We start from the raw sequence: 20427 nt of genomic DNA on the forward strand, positions 1-20427 counted from the left end.
GACTCATGAGTAGCTGGGACCACAGGCACGCGCCACAACACCCGGCTAAGTTTTGTATTTTTAGTAGAGATGGGGTTTCACCATGTTGGTCAGGCTGATCTCAAACTCCTGACCTCGTGATCCTCCCACCTTGGCCTCCCAAGGTGCTGGGATTACAGGTGTGGCCACTGTGCCCGGCCGATAGGTACATGTTTAATTGTTTGTTACAGCTGTCATCTAATTAGTAGTCACCCATAGGCCATTCACAGTAAAAGCTTGACCTTGTTTAATCTTCAGGATAACCTGACACTACTTGTTTCAGTTATCTACTGTTGCCTAACAAACCATTCCCAAATTAAGTGAGTTAAACAACCCAGCACTAACCTAGTGTCTGGTGCCTGGGGGGGATATGCTGGAAGGCAGGCTTGGTGGGGACGGCTGAGCCTCTTACTTCTGGTGGCCTTCTTCCATGTGACCACTCCATGGGTGCCTCCAATAGGGCAGCCAGACTTCTCTCATTGTGGCTCAGGGCTCCCAAAAGTGCAAAAGCAAAAGAAACCAAGGCTTCTGAGACCTCTAATTGGCATGGTGTCACTTCCACCACATGCGACTGATGAGACTGGGACTCAGCGAGGCCAGGTCCACTGTGGGAGGGAACCAAGTGTGGTTCACTGGGGGCCATCTTTTGAGACAGCTACAGCACAGTCATCCTCATCATACATGGAGAGAGGCAGAGGCCCGGAGAGGTTAAGTCCCATCCCCAAAGTGTGCCTGACTCCAAAGCCCCTGCTTTGAACCACACTTCCTCTGGGGAAGAGAGTTCAGCCTTGGATAGAATTTAGAAACAAAGAATGTTATTGAATATTATTGATCTAATTATGTTTTGTGTGGCTTTCAAAAATGGCTAAATTAGCTGGGCACGGTGGCTCACACCTGTAATCCCAGCACTTTGGGAGGCTGAGGCTGGTGGATCACTTGAGGTCAGGAGTTTGAGAACAGCCTGACCAACATGGTAAAACCTCATCTCTACTAAAAACACAAAAATTAGCCAGTCATGGTGGTGGGCACCTATAATCCCAACTACTCAGGAGGCTGACGCAGGAGGATCGCTTGAACTCGGGAGGTGGAGGTTGCAGTGAACCGAGATCACGTCACTGCACTCCAGAGCCTGGGCATCAGAGTGAGACTCTGTCTCAAAAGAAAACCAAAAATGGCCAAATCAATTCCCTAACATGCCTGATAGAATGTGAGGGTGCCAGGACTCCGCAGCCTCTCCAGATGAGAGCACGGCAAATGATGTCTTTCCAGAATCAATCACATCTCAGTAGGGTCATCTTCCTTTCCTTCCTGACAGGACACAACTATTTCATCATAAGAACGGGGCCCGCAAAAGTGCCAAGAAGATCCTCATTGTCATCACAGATGGGCAGAAATACAAAGACCCCCTGGAATACAGAGATGTCATCCCCCAGGCAGAGAAGGCTGGCATCATTTGCTATGCTATCGGGGTGCTCCTCTTCTTCACCCCTGCGCCAGGCTCAGCCTGCACCTCCTGCAAGTGCAGTGCTGCTGGGCTCCTCCTCCTCAGCTGCCTCTCTGCTGGAGGTGGGACACGCTTTCCAGGAACCCACCGCCAGGCAGGAGCTGAACACCATCGGCTCAGCGCCTCCACAGGACCACGTGTTCAAGGTGGACAACTTTGCAGCCCTTGGCAGCATCCAGAAGCAGCTGCAGGAGAAGATCTATGCAGTTGAGGGTAAACAGGAGCAAGGGTGCTCCTGGGAGCCAAGGGGTCCCCACCCAATTGTCCCGTGCAGTCTTTTTTTTTTCTTTTTTTTCTTTTGAGATGGAGTCTCACTTTGTCCCCAGGCTGGAGTGCAGTGGCACGATCTTGGCTCACTGCAACCTCTGCCTCCTGGGTTCAAGTGATTCTCCTGCCTCAGCCTCCTGAGTAGCTGGGATTACAGGCACGCGCCACCATGCCCAGCTAAGTTTTGTATTTTTAGTAGAGGTGGGGTTTTGCCATGTTGGCCAGGCTGGTCTCGAACACCTGACCTCAGGTCATTCGACAACCTTAGCCTCTCAAAGTGCTGGGATTACAGGCATGAGCCACCGCTCTCGGCCTGTCCTGCGCAGTCTTGATGGGCCATTCCTGTTCACAACTCACTCAAAATTGCTCTCTGGAACCCAAGCTTCAGATCATGTTCTCCTCCCTGTGTTCTGAGTCCTTATGTGTCTCACAGCTTGTAGGAACTTCACTGACTTGTTTCCCTACAGGAACCCAGTCCAGGGCAAGCAGCTCCTTCCAGCATGAGATGTCCCAAGAAGGCTTCAGCGCAGCCCTCACAATGGTAGGTAGAGTCTGCCCTCAATCCACAGCTCTTGGATATCAATTCTGTGCCCACCCTGGGCTGGGGGCTGGGAGCCAGACATAAACAAGATCAGACCCCATCCTCAATTTCACCTTCTTGCTGGGGAGAGGCCCCCACGCTGTATGTTAGGGGCCAGGAGCACAGCAGGGAAGAGGGTGGCCTGGGTTCCTGCTCTCAAGGATCATGTATTCTAGTGGAAGAGACAGTAAGCAAGAGCCTCTCAGACAGCACTGAGCATCAGGGTAGAGAGAGAGATGGCCAGAGGAGTCTCAGTAATGGAAAAAGCCGGCCCTGGGCAAATCAGGGGAGACTGCTCTGGGCACGGGACAAAGCAAGTGCCAGGCGGACCTGGGTCTGCCTGAGGCAGGACCCAGGTCCTCGGAGGGAGAGAGCTGGGCTTGCCAGAGCCCAGGGAGCCCAGGCAGCCTGGAAGAAGAGGGCTGGAGGCTGAGAAGGACCAAGTGGGATCACAGACGTGGTTTCGAAGTGCGTGTGTGTTCAAAGGATCCAGATTGGGCCGGGCACTGTGGCTCACGTCTGTAATCCCAGCACTTTGGGAGGCTGAGACGGGCGGATCACTTGAGGTCAGGAGTTTGAGACCAACCTGGCCAACATGGCGAAACCTTGTCTCTACTAAAAATACAAGAAAATTAGCCGGGCATGGTGGCTCGCACCTGTAATCCCAGCTACTTGGGAAGCTGAGGCAGGAGAATCGCTTGAACCTGGGAGGCAGAGGTTGCACTCAACTGAGATCGTGCCACTGCACTCCAGCCTAGGTGACAGAACGAGACTCTGTCTCAAACAAAACAAAACAAAACAAATCCCGGACGGGTTTACTTCAGAGTAATTTGGGGGTGTCTAGCGGGTGGTGAAATGAAACAAGACTGGTCAAGAACTGATCACTGAAGGTAGGTCACACGTACTTGGGGGTTCATTATACATTGATTTCTACTTCTATATGTGTTCTAAATTATCCATATCAAAAGTTCAAAAAAGCAATAAAGAAAGTATACCCAGGAGGAAATGCCTGTGGCTCCTAGAAGGAGCTGAGGAAGACCTCACAGAGGAGGTGACATTGACGTGGACTTTTCCAGCCGGGCATAGTGACTCACACCTGTAATCCCAGCACTTTAGGAGGCTGACGTTGGTGGGTCACTTGAGGCCAGGAGTTTGAGAACAGCCTGGGCAACATAGTGAGACCCTGTCTCTGCAAAAAATTTAAAAAATTAGCCAGGCATGATGGCACGTGCCTGTGGTCTCAACTACTCAGGAGGAATTGCATGAGTCCAGGAGTTCAAGACCGCAGCGAGCTATGATTGTGCCACTGCATCACAGCCTGCGTGACAGAGCAACAGCCTGTTTCAAAAAAAAAAAAAGCGTGAAGTTGAAGTTGACTCTTCCAGGAAGGGGAAATGAGCTGAGTCCCAGAAAACGAGAAGGGGAGGGAGGTGTCCTGGCCAAAGGCTTGATGTGCTTTGGAACAGAGGGAGGCTTCATGGCTTTGATGGGGAAGGGTCCTAGGTGCCACCGGAAGGGCCTTGGCAATGGTTTTCCAGCAAGGGTGGCTGCACATTTGGGTTTGGGGAAGCCTGGGACTGGGGCAGTAGACAGAGGGGCAGCGGTGAGCACAGCGGGGGCAGATAGGGCGGTGAGTGAGAGGAGAGTGAGCTGGTGGAGCAGTGGCTGTGGGGACAGAGGCTGCTGGTGAGGGCTGGGAAGACAGAGAAGAAAGGCCTGGATGGCAAGTGATGCGGGCAGCAGGCGTGTCTCTGGGACATGCTGTCTTCCTGCTCCAGTCTCTGCCCAGCCCTGGAATTCTTTCCTCCCAGGATGGCCTCGTCCTGGGGGCTGTGGGGAGCTTTAGATGGTCTGGAGGTGCCTTCCTGTATTCCCCAAATATGAGCCCTACCTTCATCAACATGTCTCAGGAGAATGTGGACATGAGGGACTCTTACCTCGGTGAGAAACGGCCAGGGGTTGGGGACAGGTTGGAGATGCGCTGCCTGGGATGGGGTCCAGGGTTCTGGAGAGGGAGGATGGGTGCTGCACTGCCCAGGGTGGGGTCCAGGGTTCTGGGGAGGGGAGAAGGGGGCTGAGCTGCCTGAGGTGGGGGTCCAGGGTTCTGGCGAGGGAAATGGGGGCCTTTGTGCTGAGGCCTGGGCCCCTCAGGTTACTCCACTGAGCTAGCCCTATGGAAGGGGGTACAGAGCCTGGTCCTGGGGGCCCCCCGTTACCAGCACACCGGGAAGGCTGCCATCTTCACCCAGGTGTCCAGGCAATGGAGGCTGAAGGCCGAAGTCACGGGGACGCAGGTTGGGCGTGACAGGAGCCAGAGGGGAAGATGAGGGTGGGGACCGTGGCTGGGGCCGGGGCTGGGGAGAGGATGGAGGGGCTTTGGGGGCTTTTGGGGAGGTCCTGGTACCTGGGGAGAGGTGGGACCTGCCCACAGGGCTGCCTCTGGCAGGGACAGGCAGCATGACCCAGGCTCTGCCCCACAGATTGGCTCCTACTTCGGGGCCTCCCTCTGCTCTGTGGATGTGGATGGTGATGGCAGCACTGACCTGATCCTCATCGGGGCCCCCCATTACTATGAACAGACCCGAGGGGGTCAGGTGTCCGTGTGTCCCTTGCCCAGGGGAGTGAGTGGCTGATGGGACCTGGGCTGAGTGGAGTCCGGTGTGGGTGGGGAGGTCGCCTGGGTCGGGGTCTGACACTGCTTATGTTCAGCAGAGGGTGCAGTGGCAGTGTGAAGCTGTTCTCTGTGGGGAGCACGGCCACCCCTGGGGCTGCTTTGGGGCAGCCCTGACAGTGTTGGGGGACGTGAATGGGGACAAGCTGTCGGATGTGGCCACTGGGGCCCCGGGAGAGCAGGAGAACCGGGGTGCTGTCTACCTGTTTCACGGAGCCTCAGAATCCAGCATCAGCCCCTCCCACAGCCAGGTGAGGCCCCTGTCTTCAGCCTCTTCCAGTCCCAGCTCTTTCCAATGTCCTGAGTTCACTGAATGCAGCCTCCTGTCTCTGTCACCATTCCCTTCCTTGTTTCAGTGGTTCATCAGCTAAGCACACGTCATCTCTCTTCTCTCTGTTCTGGAAAGCCTTCCATCTGTGTGGGCAGCTTAATGGTTAGGAGAGCAGGCTTTGAGGTCAGAGGTCAGTTCAAATCCCTGGCCTGGCCAGCCATCCTGAGCTATGTGGCCTTAGGCAGGTGACTGACAGCCTTGGTCAGCCTTAGTTTCTTTCTATAAAATGCAGAAATGATTAAACCAACTTCTTAGTGTTCTTGTAGAAATAACAGTGAGAGTGCTAAGGCAATCACCACTGCACTCACTGAAGGTTCATGAGTGACCTGACCAGTGATGAATACACAAATATATTCTAGGCCTATTATTATGCTCTTACTTCCTCACCAACCTTTACCCTCATGACGGGTTGGGCCCAAAGAACCCCTTCTCTGTTTGGGGATCCCAAGGTCCTCACCCTGTTTTCTTTCTTTCTTTTTTATTTTTTTTGAGACAGGCTCACTCTGTCTCCCAGGCTGGAGTGCAGTGGTGTAATCTTGGCTCACTGCAACCTCTGCCTGCTGGGTTCAAGCAATTCTCCTGCCTCAGCCTCCCGAGTAGCTGAGATTACAGGTGTGTGCCACCATACCTGGCTAATTTTTGTATTTTTAGTAGAGATTTGGTTTCACCATGTTGGTCAGGCTGATCTGCTCGCCTCAGCCTCCCAAAGTGCTGGGATTACAAGTGTGAGCCACCTGGACTATTTGCTTTCAATTTCTATCCCCACATCTCTCCTTTCCAATTTCTCTTTTCAGATCCTCTTTCACCATCAACTCTTTTCCAAATCTCTCTTCTCAAACCTTCCCATCGCCTCCCTTTGACTTCTGCCTCTCCCATCTCTCTGGCCAGCGGGTCACTGGAAAGATGAGCAAATGGAAGCACAGAAGGACTGAGTCCTTGCCCACGGCCTTGTGGTTCATATGTGTAGGAGTCAGAACTGGAACTAGAGACTGATTGAATGAATGACACTTGGGTGACCAGGACACCCTTCCGATCTCCACTCCTACATCTGTTTCTTAGCAATCATCTCCCGACTCCTGCCTCCTCTTTTCAGGCTCTTGTTGGTGACATCTGTTCACAACTCACCCCTCCTCTCCCTTTCCCACGGTCCTACCTCCATATTCCCCTTGTTACTTATTTCCAACTTCTTCCCCCACCTTCCAGCCTGATTCACCCTTTTCTCTTCTGGCCAGCGGATCGCTGGCTCCCAACTCTCCCCTAGGCTGCAGTATTTTGGGCAGGTGCTGAGCGGGGGTCAGGACCTCACCCAGGACGGACTGATGGACCTGGCCGTGGGGGCCCGGGGCCAGGTGCTCTTGCTCAGGTAGCAACTCCCCAACATCCTGCCCTCCCGTGTTGTGTCTGATTCACCGGTGCTGGCCCCCACTGCCTTGTTATCCTCCCGGAAGCCAGTGTTCTGTCCTCCCCACTACCCTGCCCCTCAGGAGTCTGCCAGTGCTGAAAGTGGGGGTGACCATGAGATTCAGCCCCGGAGAGGTGGCCAAGGCTGTGTACTGGTGCTGGGAAGAGGGGCCCAGTGCCCTGGAAGCTGGGGATGCTACCATCTGTCTCGCCATCCAGAAAAGCTCACTGGACCAACTAGGTGTGTTTCCCCCATAAAGAGGCCCTGGCCCCTCATCCCATTAGGGGCCCCAATGCCATCCTGAAGATGGGATGGGCCCAGGAATCCAATCTCACCTCCACATCCACTCAACACCTGTGCCAGAAACCTGGCTCATTCTCTCCCCTCTTCCTCACACCTGGGCCTGTGGGTTCTGTCTCCAGGGTTAACCTGAAGTCCACCCAGTTTTCTCCTGGGCCCCAGCCACTGCCTTCCCCCAGCCCCTGATTCCCTTCCACCTACACCAAAGTCATGACACGAAGCAGTTACCATATCTCTTCTTGTACCCTCCCACCCATTTTCCACAGAGGAACTACAGTCGACTGGTCCTAAAATGTAAATCTGGGCTCCTCACTCCCCTGAGTAACCCCCGCTTGCATTTACAAAGACCCCAGTCCTTCCCTCCAATGCCCTCTCTGACTTGGCCTCCTGGCCTCTCTGGTCTCATGGCATCCCACTCTTCCTTACTAAGCACGCTTTTCGCAAATGCTCCAGCTTCGCTCTCCCTTCCGGTCTTAGGCCCTGTCCCCATGGTCCCGGATGTTCTCCCCACTCCTCACCTGGTTCCTGCTCATTCTCTGGGTGGCTGCTTAGCCATGGTCCATCTGGGATGGCAGCCTGGCCAGGTCCAGCGAGTGTGCTATCCTTAGAACCACAGGAGAGCCTCCCCTTGCACTGATCACGCTGTGACATCACGGCCCATGTGCTTGGTTTCTCTTTTAGATTGTGAGGTTCATGAGAGTGGGGCCATATCCATCTAGCTAGCTAATCTATCATCTATCCACCAAATCTATCATCTATCTATTATCTATTAATCTAATCTATCACCTATCTAATGTATCATCTATCTACCAATCTATCACCTATCTAATCTATCATCTATCTACCCATCTATCACCTATTATCTATCATCTATCTATCTGATCTATCACCTATCTAATCTCTCCTCTACCAAATCGATCATCTATTATCTATCATCTGTCACCTATTTAATCTATCATCTATTTATCTATTATCTAGCCATCCATCCATCCATCCATCCATCCATCTATCCATCCATCCATCATCCATCTGTCCATTTATCTTCTCCACATGTATCCCCAGCACGTGGTACAGACCATGGCCCGTAAAAGTGTCTGGCAAACACGTATTGCATGAACAAATAAATGAAAACAGAGCATTCTAGGTTATTTCTGCCTTTTCATTTTCCACTCTCCCCTGCACTTCAGGTGACGTCCAAAGCTCTGTCAGGTTTGATCTGGCACTGGACCCGGGCCGTCTGACTTCTCGTGCCATTTTCGATGAAACCAAGAACCCGACTTTGACTCGAAGAAAAACCCTGGGACTAGGGGTTCACTGTGAAACCCTGAAGCTGCTTTTGAAAGTGAGGACTTTGGGTTCTGAGAAGGGGGAGGGAGGAGGAGCCCAAGGGTGGCCTGGAGCACCCCCGTTCTCTGCTGAGCGAGGTGGGAAGGGTTAGGATGTTGGGGCTGGAGAGAGGAAAGTTGGGGCAGGAGCACTTGGCTCCACTGCTTGGAGGGGGCACTGTCAGGGCAGCGGGGAGTGGATGCAGTGGAGGAGGACTTGTGGTGGAGCATAGAGAGGACTGCAGGTTCTTGAAAGTCTGTTCTCCCTCAGGATTGTGTGGAGGACGTGGTGAGCCCCATCATTCTGCACCTCAACTTCTCGCTGGTGAGAGAGCCCATCCCCTCCCCACAGAACCTGTACCCTGTGCTGGCCATGGGCTCACAAGACCTCTTCACTGCTTCTGTGAGTCTTCCAATGAAGTCCCAGGGATGTGCTGACTTCATTTTGTCTCCATGCACTTAAGAATCCACTGTAGCTCCCAATCACCCAACCACATCCAGCCCAGAAACCTGACTCCAGTCTCTCCCCTCCTCCTCACACCCAGGCCTGTGGGTTCTGTCTCCAGGACTGACCTGACGTCCACCCCATTCTCCTCCTGGTCCCAGCTGCTGCCTTCACCCAGCCCCTCGATTCTCTCCTACCTACACCAGAGTCAACACAAAGTGGTTCCCATGTCTATTCTTGTACCCTCCCACCCATTTTCCATAGAGGAGCTGGAGTTGACTGGCCCTAAAATACAAATCTAGGCTTTTCACTCCCCTGCGTAATCCCCCTTGCATTTACAAAGACCCCGGTCCTTCCCTCTGATGTCCTCTCTGACTTGGCCTCCTGGCCTCTCTGGCTTCACAGCATCCCACTCCCCCTTACTAGGCATGATTTTAGTAAATGCACCAGCCTTGCTCTCCCTTCTGGTCTTAGGCTCTGCTCCCACCTCACATCCCAGGCGGTTCCTCCTTTTCCCTAGCACAGACTCTCTTGTTCATTCCCAGATCCCTCCCAAGTTTCCTCATTCCTACCTCTGTGCCTTTGTTCCTTTTTCGCCCCTCATTTGGAAAACACTGCCTTCTGCCTTCTCTTCCCCTCTCCCGCCGAAGCTCTAGCCGCACCTCCCTCTCTTCTGAAGGCCACACTCAGCAGCTGCCGCTCCTTCTCTGGTCCCTGTTACACCAAGGTGGTGCCACAGCAGGTATCACACAGCTGTTATAACCATCTGCATCTACATTTGAGGCTGTCTTGGGACTGTAGTTTCCTTGAGCATAGGAACCATGTTGAATTTGCCTGTCATTTCCACCTTCCCTCAGCCCTCACCCAACCCAGAACCTGCACAATGATTGGCACTTAATAATGTTTGTGGAATAATTGTTCCAGGATAAGCTGGATGTGATTCAACTGAACTTTATGTCCCTTGAAGCCAAGGATCTTGTCCTATCTTTCTTTTATGTGCCAACCTCCAAACCGCACCTGCACCTGTTGTTGGTGTCCAGCAAAGTGCTGGGGGCAGTGGCTTAGTAATGCTCAATGTTGGTGGGTGCTTCTAAGGTGGGGCTTGGAGAAAAACTAAGACGTCAGATGGGAACAGAATGTACTGTTTTGCTGCAGCTCCCCTTTGAGAAGAACTGTGGGCAAGACAGCCTCTGTGAAGGGGACCTGGGTGTCACCCTCAGCTTCTCAGGGTGAGCTGTAACTCCTTTCATATCCAGACACTCGGGCTTCCGAGTCCTGCATCCTCCTGGGATGCTTGTGCTGCTCTCTGGCTCTCTTTCTAACAAAAGTGATGTTGACTGGGATGTTATTGGCCCAGAGCGCCAGAGTTTCCGGGGCTGCCCTGCCCTTCCCAGTTCCTGTCTATTTCCAGTGGAATCCCACTCCCAGCCTTTCCCTTCAGTGGAGTTCCACTCCCAGTCCTTTCCCTTCAGCCTGAAGATTCTGACCGTGGGGAGCTCCCTGGAGCTCAATGTAATTGTGACTGTGTGGAATGCGGGCGAGGATTCCTACGGAACTGTGGTCAGCCTCTACTACCCAGCAGGGCTGTCCCACCGACGGGTGTTGGGAGCCCAGGTAACAACTGCTGTAGGCTCTAGTGGGAGGGGGCCTCTCCCCTGCCCTGTAGCCCTGGGAGTTACAGAGTGTTCTTTAAAATTCTTCTGTGATGATATGCACTCTCTCTCTCTCTCTCTCTCTCTCACACACACACACACACAGAGAGAGAGAATGAGAAGGTGTGTAAAGCATATATACAGTTTAATGAATAATATTAAACAAACCATAGAGTTAACATCCAGGTCAAGAAATAAATCGCTGCTAGTATCCCCAGAACCCCCTCCCTGTGTACCTTTCCCCATGACAGCTCCATCCTCTCCCCAAAGGTCATCACTATTCTGACTTTGTGGTCATCATTTCCTTGTATTTCTCTCTCTCTCCCTCCGTCCCTCCCTTCCTCCCTCTCTTTTTTTTTTTTTTTTGAGAAAGAGTCTTACTCTGTCACCCAGGCTGGAGTGCAGTGGCACAATCACCACTCACTGCTGCAGCCTAGACCTGCTGGGCTCAAGCAATTCTCCCACCTCAGCCTTCTGAGTAGCTGGGACTACAGGTGCATACCACTACGCCCAGCTAATTTTTAATTTTTATTTTTTTTAGAGACGGAGTCTCACCATGCTGCCCAGGCTGGTCTCAAACTGCTGGGCTCAAGCAATCCTCCTGCCTCAGCCTTCCAAAGTTCTGAGATTACAGGCATGAGCCACCGCACCTGACCATATTTTTTCTGTGTGTGGGTCTTGTTTAAGAAACACTTCCAGGTTATGAAAATAGCCCCCTATATTATCTTCCAAAAGCTTCATGGTTTTGCTTTTTCACATTTAAGTCTTTAATCCAGTTGGAATTTATTTTAATGTATGGAGTGGGGTAGGGATCCAATTTATTTTTCTTCTTTCTTCTTTCTCCTCCTCTTCCTCTTGTTCTTTCTTTACTTTTCTTTCTTTCTTTCTTTCTTTTTTGGGGTCAATTTTCCTGGCATTGATGGAAATTGATTGAAAAGTCTGTCCTTGGCTGGGCGAGGTGGCTCACACCTGTAATCCCAGCACTTTGGGAGGCCAAGGCTGGTGGATCACCTGAGGTCAGGAGTTTGAGACTAGCCTGGCCAACATGGTGAAACCCCATCTCTACTAAAAATACAAAAATATTAGCCAGGCATGGCAGCAGGCACCTGTAATCCCAGCTACTTGAGAGGCTGAGGCAGGAGAATTGCTTGAACCTGGGGGGTGGAGGTTGCAGTGGACCATGATCATGCCATTGCACTCCAGCCTGGGTGACAAGAGTGAGAATCTGTCCCCCCCCAAAAAAAAATTAACAAAAAAAGAAAAGTCTGTCCTTTTCCTTACTGCTCTGCAGTGTCACCACTGCTGTGTATCAAGCCCACACATGCATGTGGGTAACTTTTTAAAATTCATTCTCTTCTCCTAGAAGCAGCCCCATCAGAGTGCCCTGCGCCTGGCATGTGAGACAGTGCCCACTGAGGACGAGGGCCTGAGGAGCAGCCGCTGCAGTGTCAACCACCCCATCTTCCATGAGGGCTCTAACGTCAGTGCTTCCCTACAAATCCCCATCACTGTCCTCCCTTGTCCCAATCCGTCCCTCACTCCACCATGCCCTTCCTTTTATCCCCATTCTTTCCTTCTCCTTCCATCAGGGCACCTTCATAGTCACATTCGATGTCTCCTCCAAGGCCACCCTGGGAGACAGGATGCTTATGAGGGCCAGTGCAAGCAGGTGGGTACAGGCCAGGGTGTCCCCCACCCTCATCTCATTCCCCAGCTAGAGACCCCTCTCCTGGATTCCTTCCCATTGGTCCCCCCTTTCTTTCTCTAGCGAGAACAATAAGGCTTCAAGCAGCAAGGCCACCTTCCAGCTGGAGCTCCCGGTGAAGTATGCAGTCTACACTGTGATCAGCAGGTGCCCAGTCCCTGGCCCTCCCCTTGGACCTCTGGCCTTCCTCTACGTCTGGTACTCCCGCTGAGTCCCAGCTTGCTCTTCCAATGATGCACATCTAAGCTCTCCTGTTTTGGGATGCCTTGTGGGTGAACAGCCCTATATAATAACGTTTATGCTGCATAAATTTGTTTCTGGGCTGGACGTGGTAGCTCACGCCTGTAATCCCAGCACTTTGGGAGGCTGAAGCAGGTGGTTCAACTGAGGTCAGGAGTTCGAGACCAGTTTGGCCATCACGGTGAAACTCCATCTCTACTAAAAATACGTAAGTAATTAGTTGGGCGTGGTGGTGTGTGCCTGTAATTCCAGCTACTCGGGAGGCTGAGGCAGGAGAATCACTTGAATCCGGGTGGCGGAGGTTGCAGTGAGCAGAGATCATGCCACTGCACTCCAGCCTGGGTGACAGAGTGAGACTCTGTCTAAAAAAAAAAAAAAAAAAAAAAAAAAAAAAATTAGCTGGGCGTCGTGGCGCATGCCTGTAATCCCAGCTACTCAGGAGGCTGAGGCCGGAGAATCTTTTGAACCCGGGAGGCAGAGGTTGCAGTGAGCTGAGATCACACCACTGCACTCCAGCCTGGGCAACAGAGCAAGATTCTGTCTCAAAAAAAAAAAAAAAAAAGGTGTTTTTGTCAACAATGGACCCACATTTACTATGGATGGTCTCCTAAAATTATAATGGAGTTGAAAAATCTCCTAGTTATGCCATAACAGTTGTAACATTGTAGTGCAACTTGTTGCCTTTTTTATGTCTAGATACACAAATACTTTCCATTGTGTTACAACTGCCTACAATATCCAGTACAGTAACATGCTGCACAGGTTTGTAGCCCAGGAGCAATAGGCTACACCATATCACCTAGCTGTGCAGTAGGCTCTACCATCTAGGTTTGCATAAGTGTAACCTATGATGTTTGCACAAGGATGAAATTGCCTAAGGCTAGGCGCAGCAGCTCACACCTGTAGTCCTAGCACTTTGGGAGGCTGAGGCAGGCGGATCACCTGAGGTCAGGAGTTCAAGACCAGCCTAGCCAACATGGTGAAACCTTGTCTCTATTAAAAATGCAAACATTAGCCCAGTGCAGTGGCACATGCCTGTAATCCCAGCTACTGGGGAGGCTGAGGCAAGAGAATCGCTTGAACTTGGGAGGCAGAGATTGCAGTAAGCTGAGATCGTGCCACTGCACTCCAGCTCGGGGGTGACACAGGAAGACTGTGTCTCAAAAAAAAAAAAAAAAAAAAAAAAAAAGAAAGAAAACAAAAGAAAGAAAAGAAAAAGAAAAAGAAATAGCCTTACGATTAATTTCTTGGAATGTATCTTGGTGTATTTGTACCCTAATAATACATACCATAGCTCTTGCTGCTTCTCTCAAACTGACTTGCTGGTGGGACACACACACTTTGCCACGGCTGTGCCTTTCCCCCTCTGCCTCCAAAAGAAAGGCTTCCTTTTTTAACATGAAACACATCCTGTCCTTTGTATTAAATGTGAATGTGCTGAAGCAAAGCTGCTAGATGGAGATCAAGGCTTTTCTGAGCACCCTGAATTGGGGAGCTTGTGCCCAACAGGATATGGTCTGTCACCACACAGCGGAAAGAAAAGGTCGGGTTTCTATAAAACTCAGAGTGGGGCAGAGGTGTGAGAAACTGTTGGGAAGGTCTCTAAGAGCCCGACCCAGGCAACGCAGGAAGGGCAAGTGTAGGGCTGAAGGCAAGAGGGCTCTTCAGGTGGGTGCAGGGGCAGGGGCAGGCCAGACTGGACACAGAGCAAGGCATCCCACACACTGGGCTGAAAGCCTGTAACATTGCTGTGGGACGGAGTTTGCTGCTATTGCTTTTTTTTTTTTTTTTTTTTTTTTTGAGACAGTCTCGCTCTGTCACCCAGGCTGGAGTTCATTGGTGCAATCTGGGCTCACCACAACCTCCACCTCCCAGGTTCAAGCGATTTTCCTGCCTCAGCCTCCCAAGTAGCTGGATTACAGGCATGCACAACCACATCTAGCTAATTTGTTGTTGTTGTTTGTTTGTTTGTTTGTTTTGAGACAGAGTTTCACTCTTGTTGCCCAGGCTGGAGTGCAATGTTGAGCTCTCCGCCTTCCAAGTTCAAGCGATTCTCCTGTCTCAGCTTCCTGAGTAGCTGGGATTACAGGCATGCACCACCATGCCTGGCTAATTTTGTATTTTTAGTAGAGACAGGGTTTCTCCACATTGGTCAGGCTAGTTTCGAACTCCCGACCTCAGGTGATCTGCCTACCATGGCTTCCCAAAGTGCTGGGATTACAGGTGTGAGCCACCACACCTGGCTGCTGTTGCTTCTGATATATTAAGTTGTTAGGGGAAGGAACGAGGGAGATCAAGCAGTGTCATTGTCTTTTCAAGTCACATGTACGTTTCCTTTTCTATCCACAGGGAAATACTTACGATAAGAGCTTACAGCTATATGTACCCATGTCAGGCATCGTTGTATGTTGCTGTTGTTTTAAGGTGGTTTTCTTGCATCATCTTAAGTACTTTATATGTATTTACATTTATTTAATCCTCACAATAATTATATTGTTACCCCTATTTTCATCAACAAAGACATCAATAAGTGAAATACTTTGCTCCTGTCAATCTCCAAGTGAGCAGCAGAACCAGGAATCAGACCCAGACAATTTGGCTGCAGAGCCCATGCCTATGGCCGTATATGGCATGCCTCTCCAAGGACTGGGGAAAGCTGAGTGGTTTACTTAGATCTGAAAACAGGCTTAGGCTGCATATGGTGGCTCATGCCTCTAATTCCAGCACTTTAGGAGACCGAGTGCTGGGATTACAGGCATGAATGGGAGGATGGCTTGAACCCAGGAGTTCAAGACCAGCCTGGGCAACATACGGAGACCCCATCTCTACCAAAACAAAATTTAAAATGAAAATAAAATAAAATTTTAAAAATGAAAAGAGGCTTAGAACTAGATTTTAAGGTGAGAAAACAGAAGCACAGAGAGAAGGGTTTGGGGTGGGAGGCACAGAGGAAAACCGGCATACTTAGGGAAAAATAAACCCCTAAGATTTATGGAGGACTCCCTGTGTGCTGGGCACTACCAAGCCCTGGTCACAACTCTACTACAGAGGGTGCTATGGTTTGCATCCCCATTTTAAAGAGTGAAAAGCTACAGGTTCCAGAGATGTGAAATGGCTTGCCTCGGTGACTCAGGTAGGAAGTGGTCAACCTGAGATGTGAACCCAGGCAGTTTGACACTGGAGTCCATGTTTTTAGTCATCAGGCTGATGTGGGGTGGACTGCTGGGGCTGCTTCTGTGCGGCTGGTCTGGCTGCTGCGTGCGAGGTGCAGGTCCCTCTGCTGCTCTGCTTACTTTTGCTTTTTGTTTGTTTGTTTTGAGACAGGGTCTCACTCTGTTGCCCAGGCGGGAGGGGAGTGGTGTGAATGTAGCTCACTGCAGCCTCGACCTCCCAGGCTCAAGCAATCCTCCTGCTTCAGCCTCCTGAGTAGCTGGGACCACAGGCATGTGCCACCACGTGCAGCTAATGTTTGTATTTTTTTTTTTTTCTTCAGAAACAAGGTCTCTCTATGTTGCCCAGGCCAGTCTTGAACTCCTGAGCTCAAGCGATCCTCCTGCCTTAGCCCCTCTGAGTGTTGGGATTATAGGCATGAGCCACCTCTCCTGGCCAGCTTGTTCATTATTGCTAAAACCAGGGAGTATGGCTTAACTTGAACCCCCAGTGCCAACCACACAGCCTGTGTTTGCTGAAGGAGGTTTGGGTGGAAAGACCCCACCTGCTTCCTGGAACACTGACGTCCCTTCCATAGGCTTGTGCACAGGCACCATCTTCCTTCACATTTACTCACCTGCCCCAGGACAGCTGAATCTATTTTCTTCATTCCCACCATGAAGGGGCCCTCAGTCCATGTCTTCCTGAGTGATCTAGCTCTCATTCCTAGAGTCCCCTTAGGGTAACTTGTTCTGCTGCAATCTCTGTAAGCATTACCAGAGGCCAACCACTACCTATTAGAGAAAGCAATGCAAACACCTTTGCCCCATGTAGGAGAGGTGAGGTTTAAGTTGGGTTTTTAAGTGTAAATTTCCAAAATGGGAGATAGTAAGAACGTTCCAAGGAGAAGAGCTTGAGCAAACTCATGAGACTATGAAAGAGCCAGAGGTGTGCAGGGCAGAGCTAGTGGATCTGGGTGATGGGGGCAAGGGACATCGGAGGGAGGGGAGCTGAAGCCGAGGCAGCAAAGGTTATGTGGGACCATCTTTTATTTGTTTATTTTGAATAGGGACAGGGTCTCACTATATTGCCCCAGCTGGTCTGGAACTCCTGGGCTCAAGCAATCCTCCTGCCCCAGACTCCCAAAGTTCTGGGATAACAGGCATGAGCCACTGCACCCAGCCAAATAATGTCCATTATTATTTCCCTGAGAAATGTGCCTGGCCAAACAGAGCTCTCTGCAGTAGGACAGGGCACAACTGGGGACAGTTTCAGGGCTGTTTTTCACCCACAGGCTCTCTCTCCAGGCAGGAAGAATCCACCAAGTACTTCAACTTTGCAACCTCTGATGAGAAGAAAATGAAAGAGGCTGAGCATCGATACCGCATGAGAGTCTAGGGAGTATCCATGTCTGCCTTCCACAGTGTGGATAACGTTGGAAGTTGGTGGAGAAGATGGAGAGGAGCTTGGGGTAGGGCCAGGAGGGAAGTGGCATTTGGGAGGCTCCAGAGACCACAATAACACTCTGCCTTGATTTCCTGCAGGTGAATAACCTCAGCCAGCGAGATCTGTCCATCAGCATTAACTTCTGGGTTCCTGTCCTGCTGAACGGGGTGGCCTTGTGGGATGTGGTCGTGGAGGCCCCATCCCAGGTACCTGCCTGCCTCTCCTCTTTCTTCAGACTGGCATCCCACAGCACAGCACTCCCTCTTACCAGGGACATGTTGCTCATTCTATGGCTAACTGCTTCTCTCTCTCCCCAGAGTCTCCCCTGTGTATCAGAGAGAAAACCTCCCCAGCATTCTGACTTCCTGACCCAGATTTCAAGAAGTCCCGTGCTGGTAAGAAAGTCCCTGAACCCCACCGCAAGATCAGCCCCCACCAGGGATACCGAGAAATGTACCGCTAGGCTGCAGAGTTCCATGCATGTCCTGTAACTGTTCATCTGTTCCCCATCCCAAACCTGACCATATTTTTACCTATGGTTCCCTCCTCAGTGAAGAACCCCTCAGCTTCACCCCTCTTCTGCCCCCAGGACTGCTCCATTGCTGGCTGCCTGCGGTTCCGCTGTGACATCCCCTCCTTCAGCGTCCAGGAGGAGCTGGATTTCACCCTGAAGGGCAAACTCAGTTTTGGCTGGGTCCACCAGGTGTGTGAGGGCAGTGGCAGAGCACCTGCCCTGGACTCAGGCAGGACCTGGCATGTCTGTGCCCATCTGCAAGCCAGGGCATCCCTGGAGCTCTAAGCCTCCACCAGAGCCAGTTCCACAAGTTTCCCCCAACCCCTTTGCAGACATCGCAGAAGAAGGTGTCGGTCGTGAGTGTGGCTGAAATTACGTTCGACACATCCGTGTACTCCCAGCTTCTAGGACAGGAGGCATTTATGAGAGCTCAGGTAAAGACCATGTTGGGGGCAGTGACCAGGCTGGAAAGAGGCCCCTAGGGCTACATCCGTGGTGCTGGGTGGGGGTTTGCAAGCCTTGGGGGAGGAGGGTGAAGGTCTCTGGGCACGACAGCTGTCCCTCAGGGCACGGGTGCTGCTGTGTCTCAACCCTTAGAGCAGAGCCTCAGGGAGGAGGGGAGGGAGTTAAAGGTTGGGGAACCTGGGAGGCATCCGGGATGGCAGGAGGCTGGACGCTCTCTGATCTCTGAATCAGATGGAGATGGTGCTAGAAGAATACAAGGTCTACAACGCCATTCCCATCATCATGGGCAGCTCTGTGGGGGCTCTGCTACTGCTGGCGCTCATCACAGCCACACTGTACAAGGCAAGTGTTTTATCCCACTCTTTTTTTTTTCTTTTTTTTTTGAGACAGAGTTTTCACTCTTGTTGCTCAGGTTGGAGTGCAATGGTGTGATCTTGGCTCACTGCAATCTCCACCTCCTGGGTTCAAGTGATTCTCCTGCCTCAGCCTCCCGAGTAGCTGGGATTACAGGTGGCCTGCACCATGCCCGGCTACTTTTTTGTATTTTTAGTAGAGACGGAGTTTCACCATGTTGGTCAGGCTGATCTCAAACTCCTGACCTCAGGTGATCCGCCTGCCTCAGCCTCCCAAATTTCTGGGATTACAGGCGTGAGTCACTACATCTGGCCTTATCCCACTCTTGACACCACCAGCATCTGACCCAAGCCCTTCTACAGACTGGGTGGTATAGTGAGAACTCAGACTGTGGAGGCAGGCAGGCCTGGACACACATTTTGGTTCTATCATGTACTCACTGTTTAATGTTAGGCAAGTTGCTCCACCTCTCTGAGCGTGTTTCTCTCTCTCTTTTTTTCTTTTTTCTTTTGAGGTGGAGTCTCACTCAGTTGCCCAGGCTGGAGTGCAGTGGCATAGCCTCAGCTCACTGCAACCTTCACCTCCCAGGTTCAAAAGATTCTCATGCCTCAGCTTCCCAAGTAGCTAGGACTATAGGCACATGCCACCACACCTGGCTAATTTTTGTATTTTTAGTAAGACAGGGTTTCACAATGTTGGCCAGATTGGTCTTGAACTCCTGACCTCATGTGATCTGCCCACCTCGGCCTCCCCAAGTGCCGGGTTTACAGACATGAGCCACTGTGCCCCGCTGTTTCTCATTTTTGAAATGATAATAATGCTTATATCACAGAGTGGCTGAAGTGAGAGAGAAATGAGGCCAGGGCATGTGCACAGATCTGCCTGGATCTATGCTGTCCTGCCACGGGTCGTGTGTGTACCTACTGTGCTTGGGGCCAGCAGATGCTTGATATATGATAGCTGTTGTTCACATAAAGGTTCTCGCACACAAATGTAAGTTAGCTTAGTTGCCTCCTCTTCTCTCTCAGCTTCTTCTTATTCCCAATTTTCTTCCCTGCCCTCTTACCCAGCTTTTCTTTCTTTCTTTTTTCTTTTTCTTTTCTTTTTTTCTCTTCTCCTTTCTTCTTCTTTTACATGGAGACTTGCTCTGTCGCCCAGGCTGGAGTGCAGTGGCATGATCTCGGCTCACTGCAACCTCCGTTTCCCGGGTTCAAGCGATTCTCTTGCCTCAGCCTCCTGAGTAGCTGGGATTACAGGTGCACCACCATGCCCAGCTAATTTTTGTATTTTTAGTAGAGACAGGGTTTCACCACGTTGGCCAGGCTGGTCTCCAGCTCCTGACCTCAAGTGACCCATCTTCCTCAGCTTCCCAAAGTGCTGGGATTAGAGGTGTGAGCCACCGCGCCCGGCCTTACCCAGCTTTTCTCATTTATTTTCCCTGATAGCTTGGCTTCTTCAAACGCCACTACAAGGAAATGCTGGAGAACAAGCCTGAAGACACTGCCACATTCAGCGGGGAAGGTTTCAGCTGTGGGGCCCCAAATATGCCTTTGTCCTAATAATCCACTTTCCTGTTTATCTCTACCTCTGTGGGCTGGTCTTGCTTGCAACCATAAATCAACTTACATGGAAACAACTTCTGCATAGATCTGCACTGGCCTGAGCAAACTACCAGGTGCTAAGCACCTTCCAAGAGAGGTAGAGATTGTAATATTTTTACATATCTGTCTACCTTTTTTAGTGATGACCCACTTTTTACAGAAACAGGCATGGTGCCAGCATAAATTTTCATGTGCATAAGAACTGTCACACGAAACAAGGATGTTTATAGCACATTTTCCTTGCATGGAAGAGCTATAACCCAGGGACCTGAGTGCCTCTCTGGCAATAGTTGGGGGAACCTGTTTGTGGGCATTGAAAAAGTTTTCTCACTTTCTATGGTGATGGGAGCCTGAGGTCATCTTTTCTTGATGGGGCTGAGAGGCGTCTCAGGGGAGAGGTTCAAAGAGTGTGTGTGTGCGTGCGCATGCACGTGCACGCAGGATGCATTGGTCATGG

General features: G+C 51.2%; 1 protein-coding gene across 2 annotated transcripts in view; it reads left to right on the forward strand.

Annotated features, from left to right (window-relative positions):
- Window positions 1-19955, forward strand: part of ITGAD (integrin subunit alpha D) — a 32230-nt gene extending 12275 nt beyond the window's left edge. Inside the window, exons 8-30 of one of the 2 annotated variants that reach the window (XM_010362274.2) lie at window positions 1334-1487; window positions 1585-1735; window positions 2257-2330; window positions 4181-4310; window positions 4521-4663; window positions 4850-4990; window positions 5082-5291; window positions 6604-6734; window positions 6856-7013; window positions 8261-8415; window positions 8670-8801; window positions 9999-10072; window positions 10316-10457; window positions 11859-11975; window positions 12085-12164; window positions 12264-12347; window positions 16898-16982; window positions 17135-17242; window positions 17354-17431; window positions 17626-17739; window positions 17883-17984; window positions 18247-18357; window positions 19815-19955. In XM_010362274.2, the coding sequence (XP_010360576.2) occupies window positions 1334-1487; window positions 1585-1735; window positions 2257-2330; window positions 4181-4310; window positions 4521-4663; window positions 4850-4990; window positions 5082-5291; window positions 6604-6734; window positions 6856-7013; window positions 8261-8415; window positions 8670-8801; window positions 9999-10072; window positions 10316-10457; window positions 11859-11975; window positions 12085-12164; window positions 12264-12347; window positions 16898-16982; window positions 17135-17242; window positions 17354-17431; window positions 17626-17739; window positions 17883-17984; window positions 18247-18357; window positions 19815-19928 (2788 nt within the window). In that variant the 3' untranslated portion in view covers window positions 19929-19955. Of the gene's footprint in view, window positions 1-1333; window positions 1488-1584; window positions 1736-2256; window positions 2331-4180; window positions 4311-4520; window positions 4664-4849; window positions 4991-5078; window positions 5292-6603; window positions 6735-6855; window positions 7014-8260; window positions 8416-8669; window positions 8802-9998; window positions 10073-10315; window positions 10458-11858; window positions 11976-12084; window positions 12165-12263; window positions 12348-16897; window positions 16983-17134; window positions 17243-17353; window positions 17432-17625; window positions 17740-17882; window positions 17985-18246; window positions 18358-19814 lie in introns of both variants that reach the window. The other variant, XM_030925468.1, reaches the window with a different exon arrangement.
- Window positions 19956-20427: the final 472 nt, after the last annotated feature.

The sequence above is a fragment of the Rhinopithecus roxellana genome, chromosome 20 (assembly GCF_007565055.1).
Source record: "Rhinopithecus roxellana isolate Shanxi Qingling chromosome 20, ASM756505v1, whole genome shotgun sequence".
NCBI classification, from domain to species: domain Eukaryota; kingdom Metazoa; phylum Chordata; class Mammalia; order Primates; family Cercopithecidae; genus Rhinopithecus; species Rhinopithecus roxellana.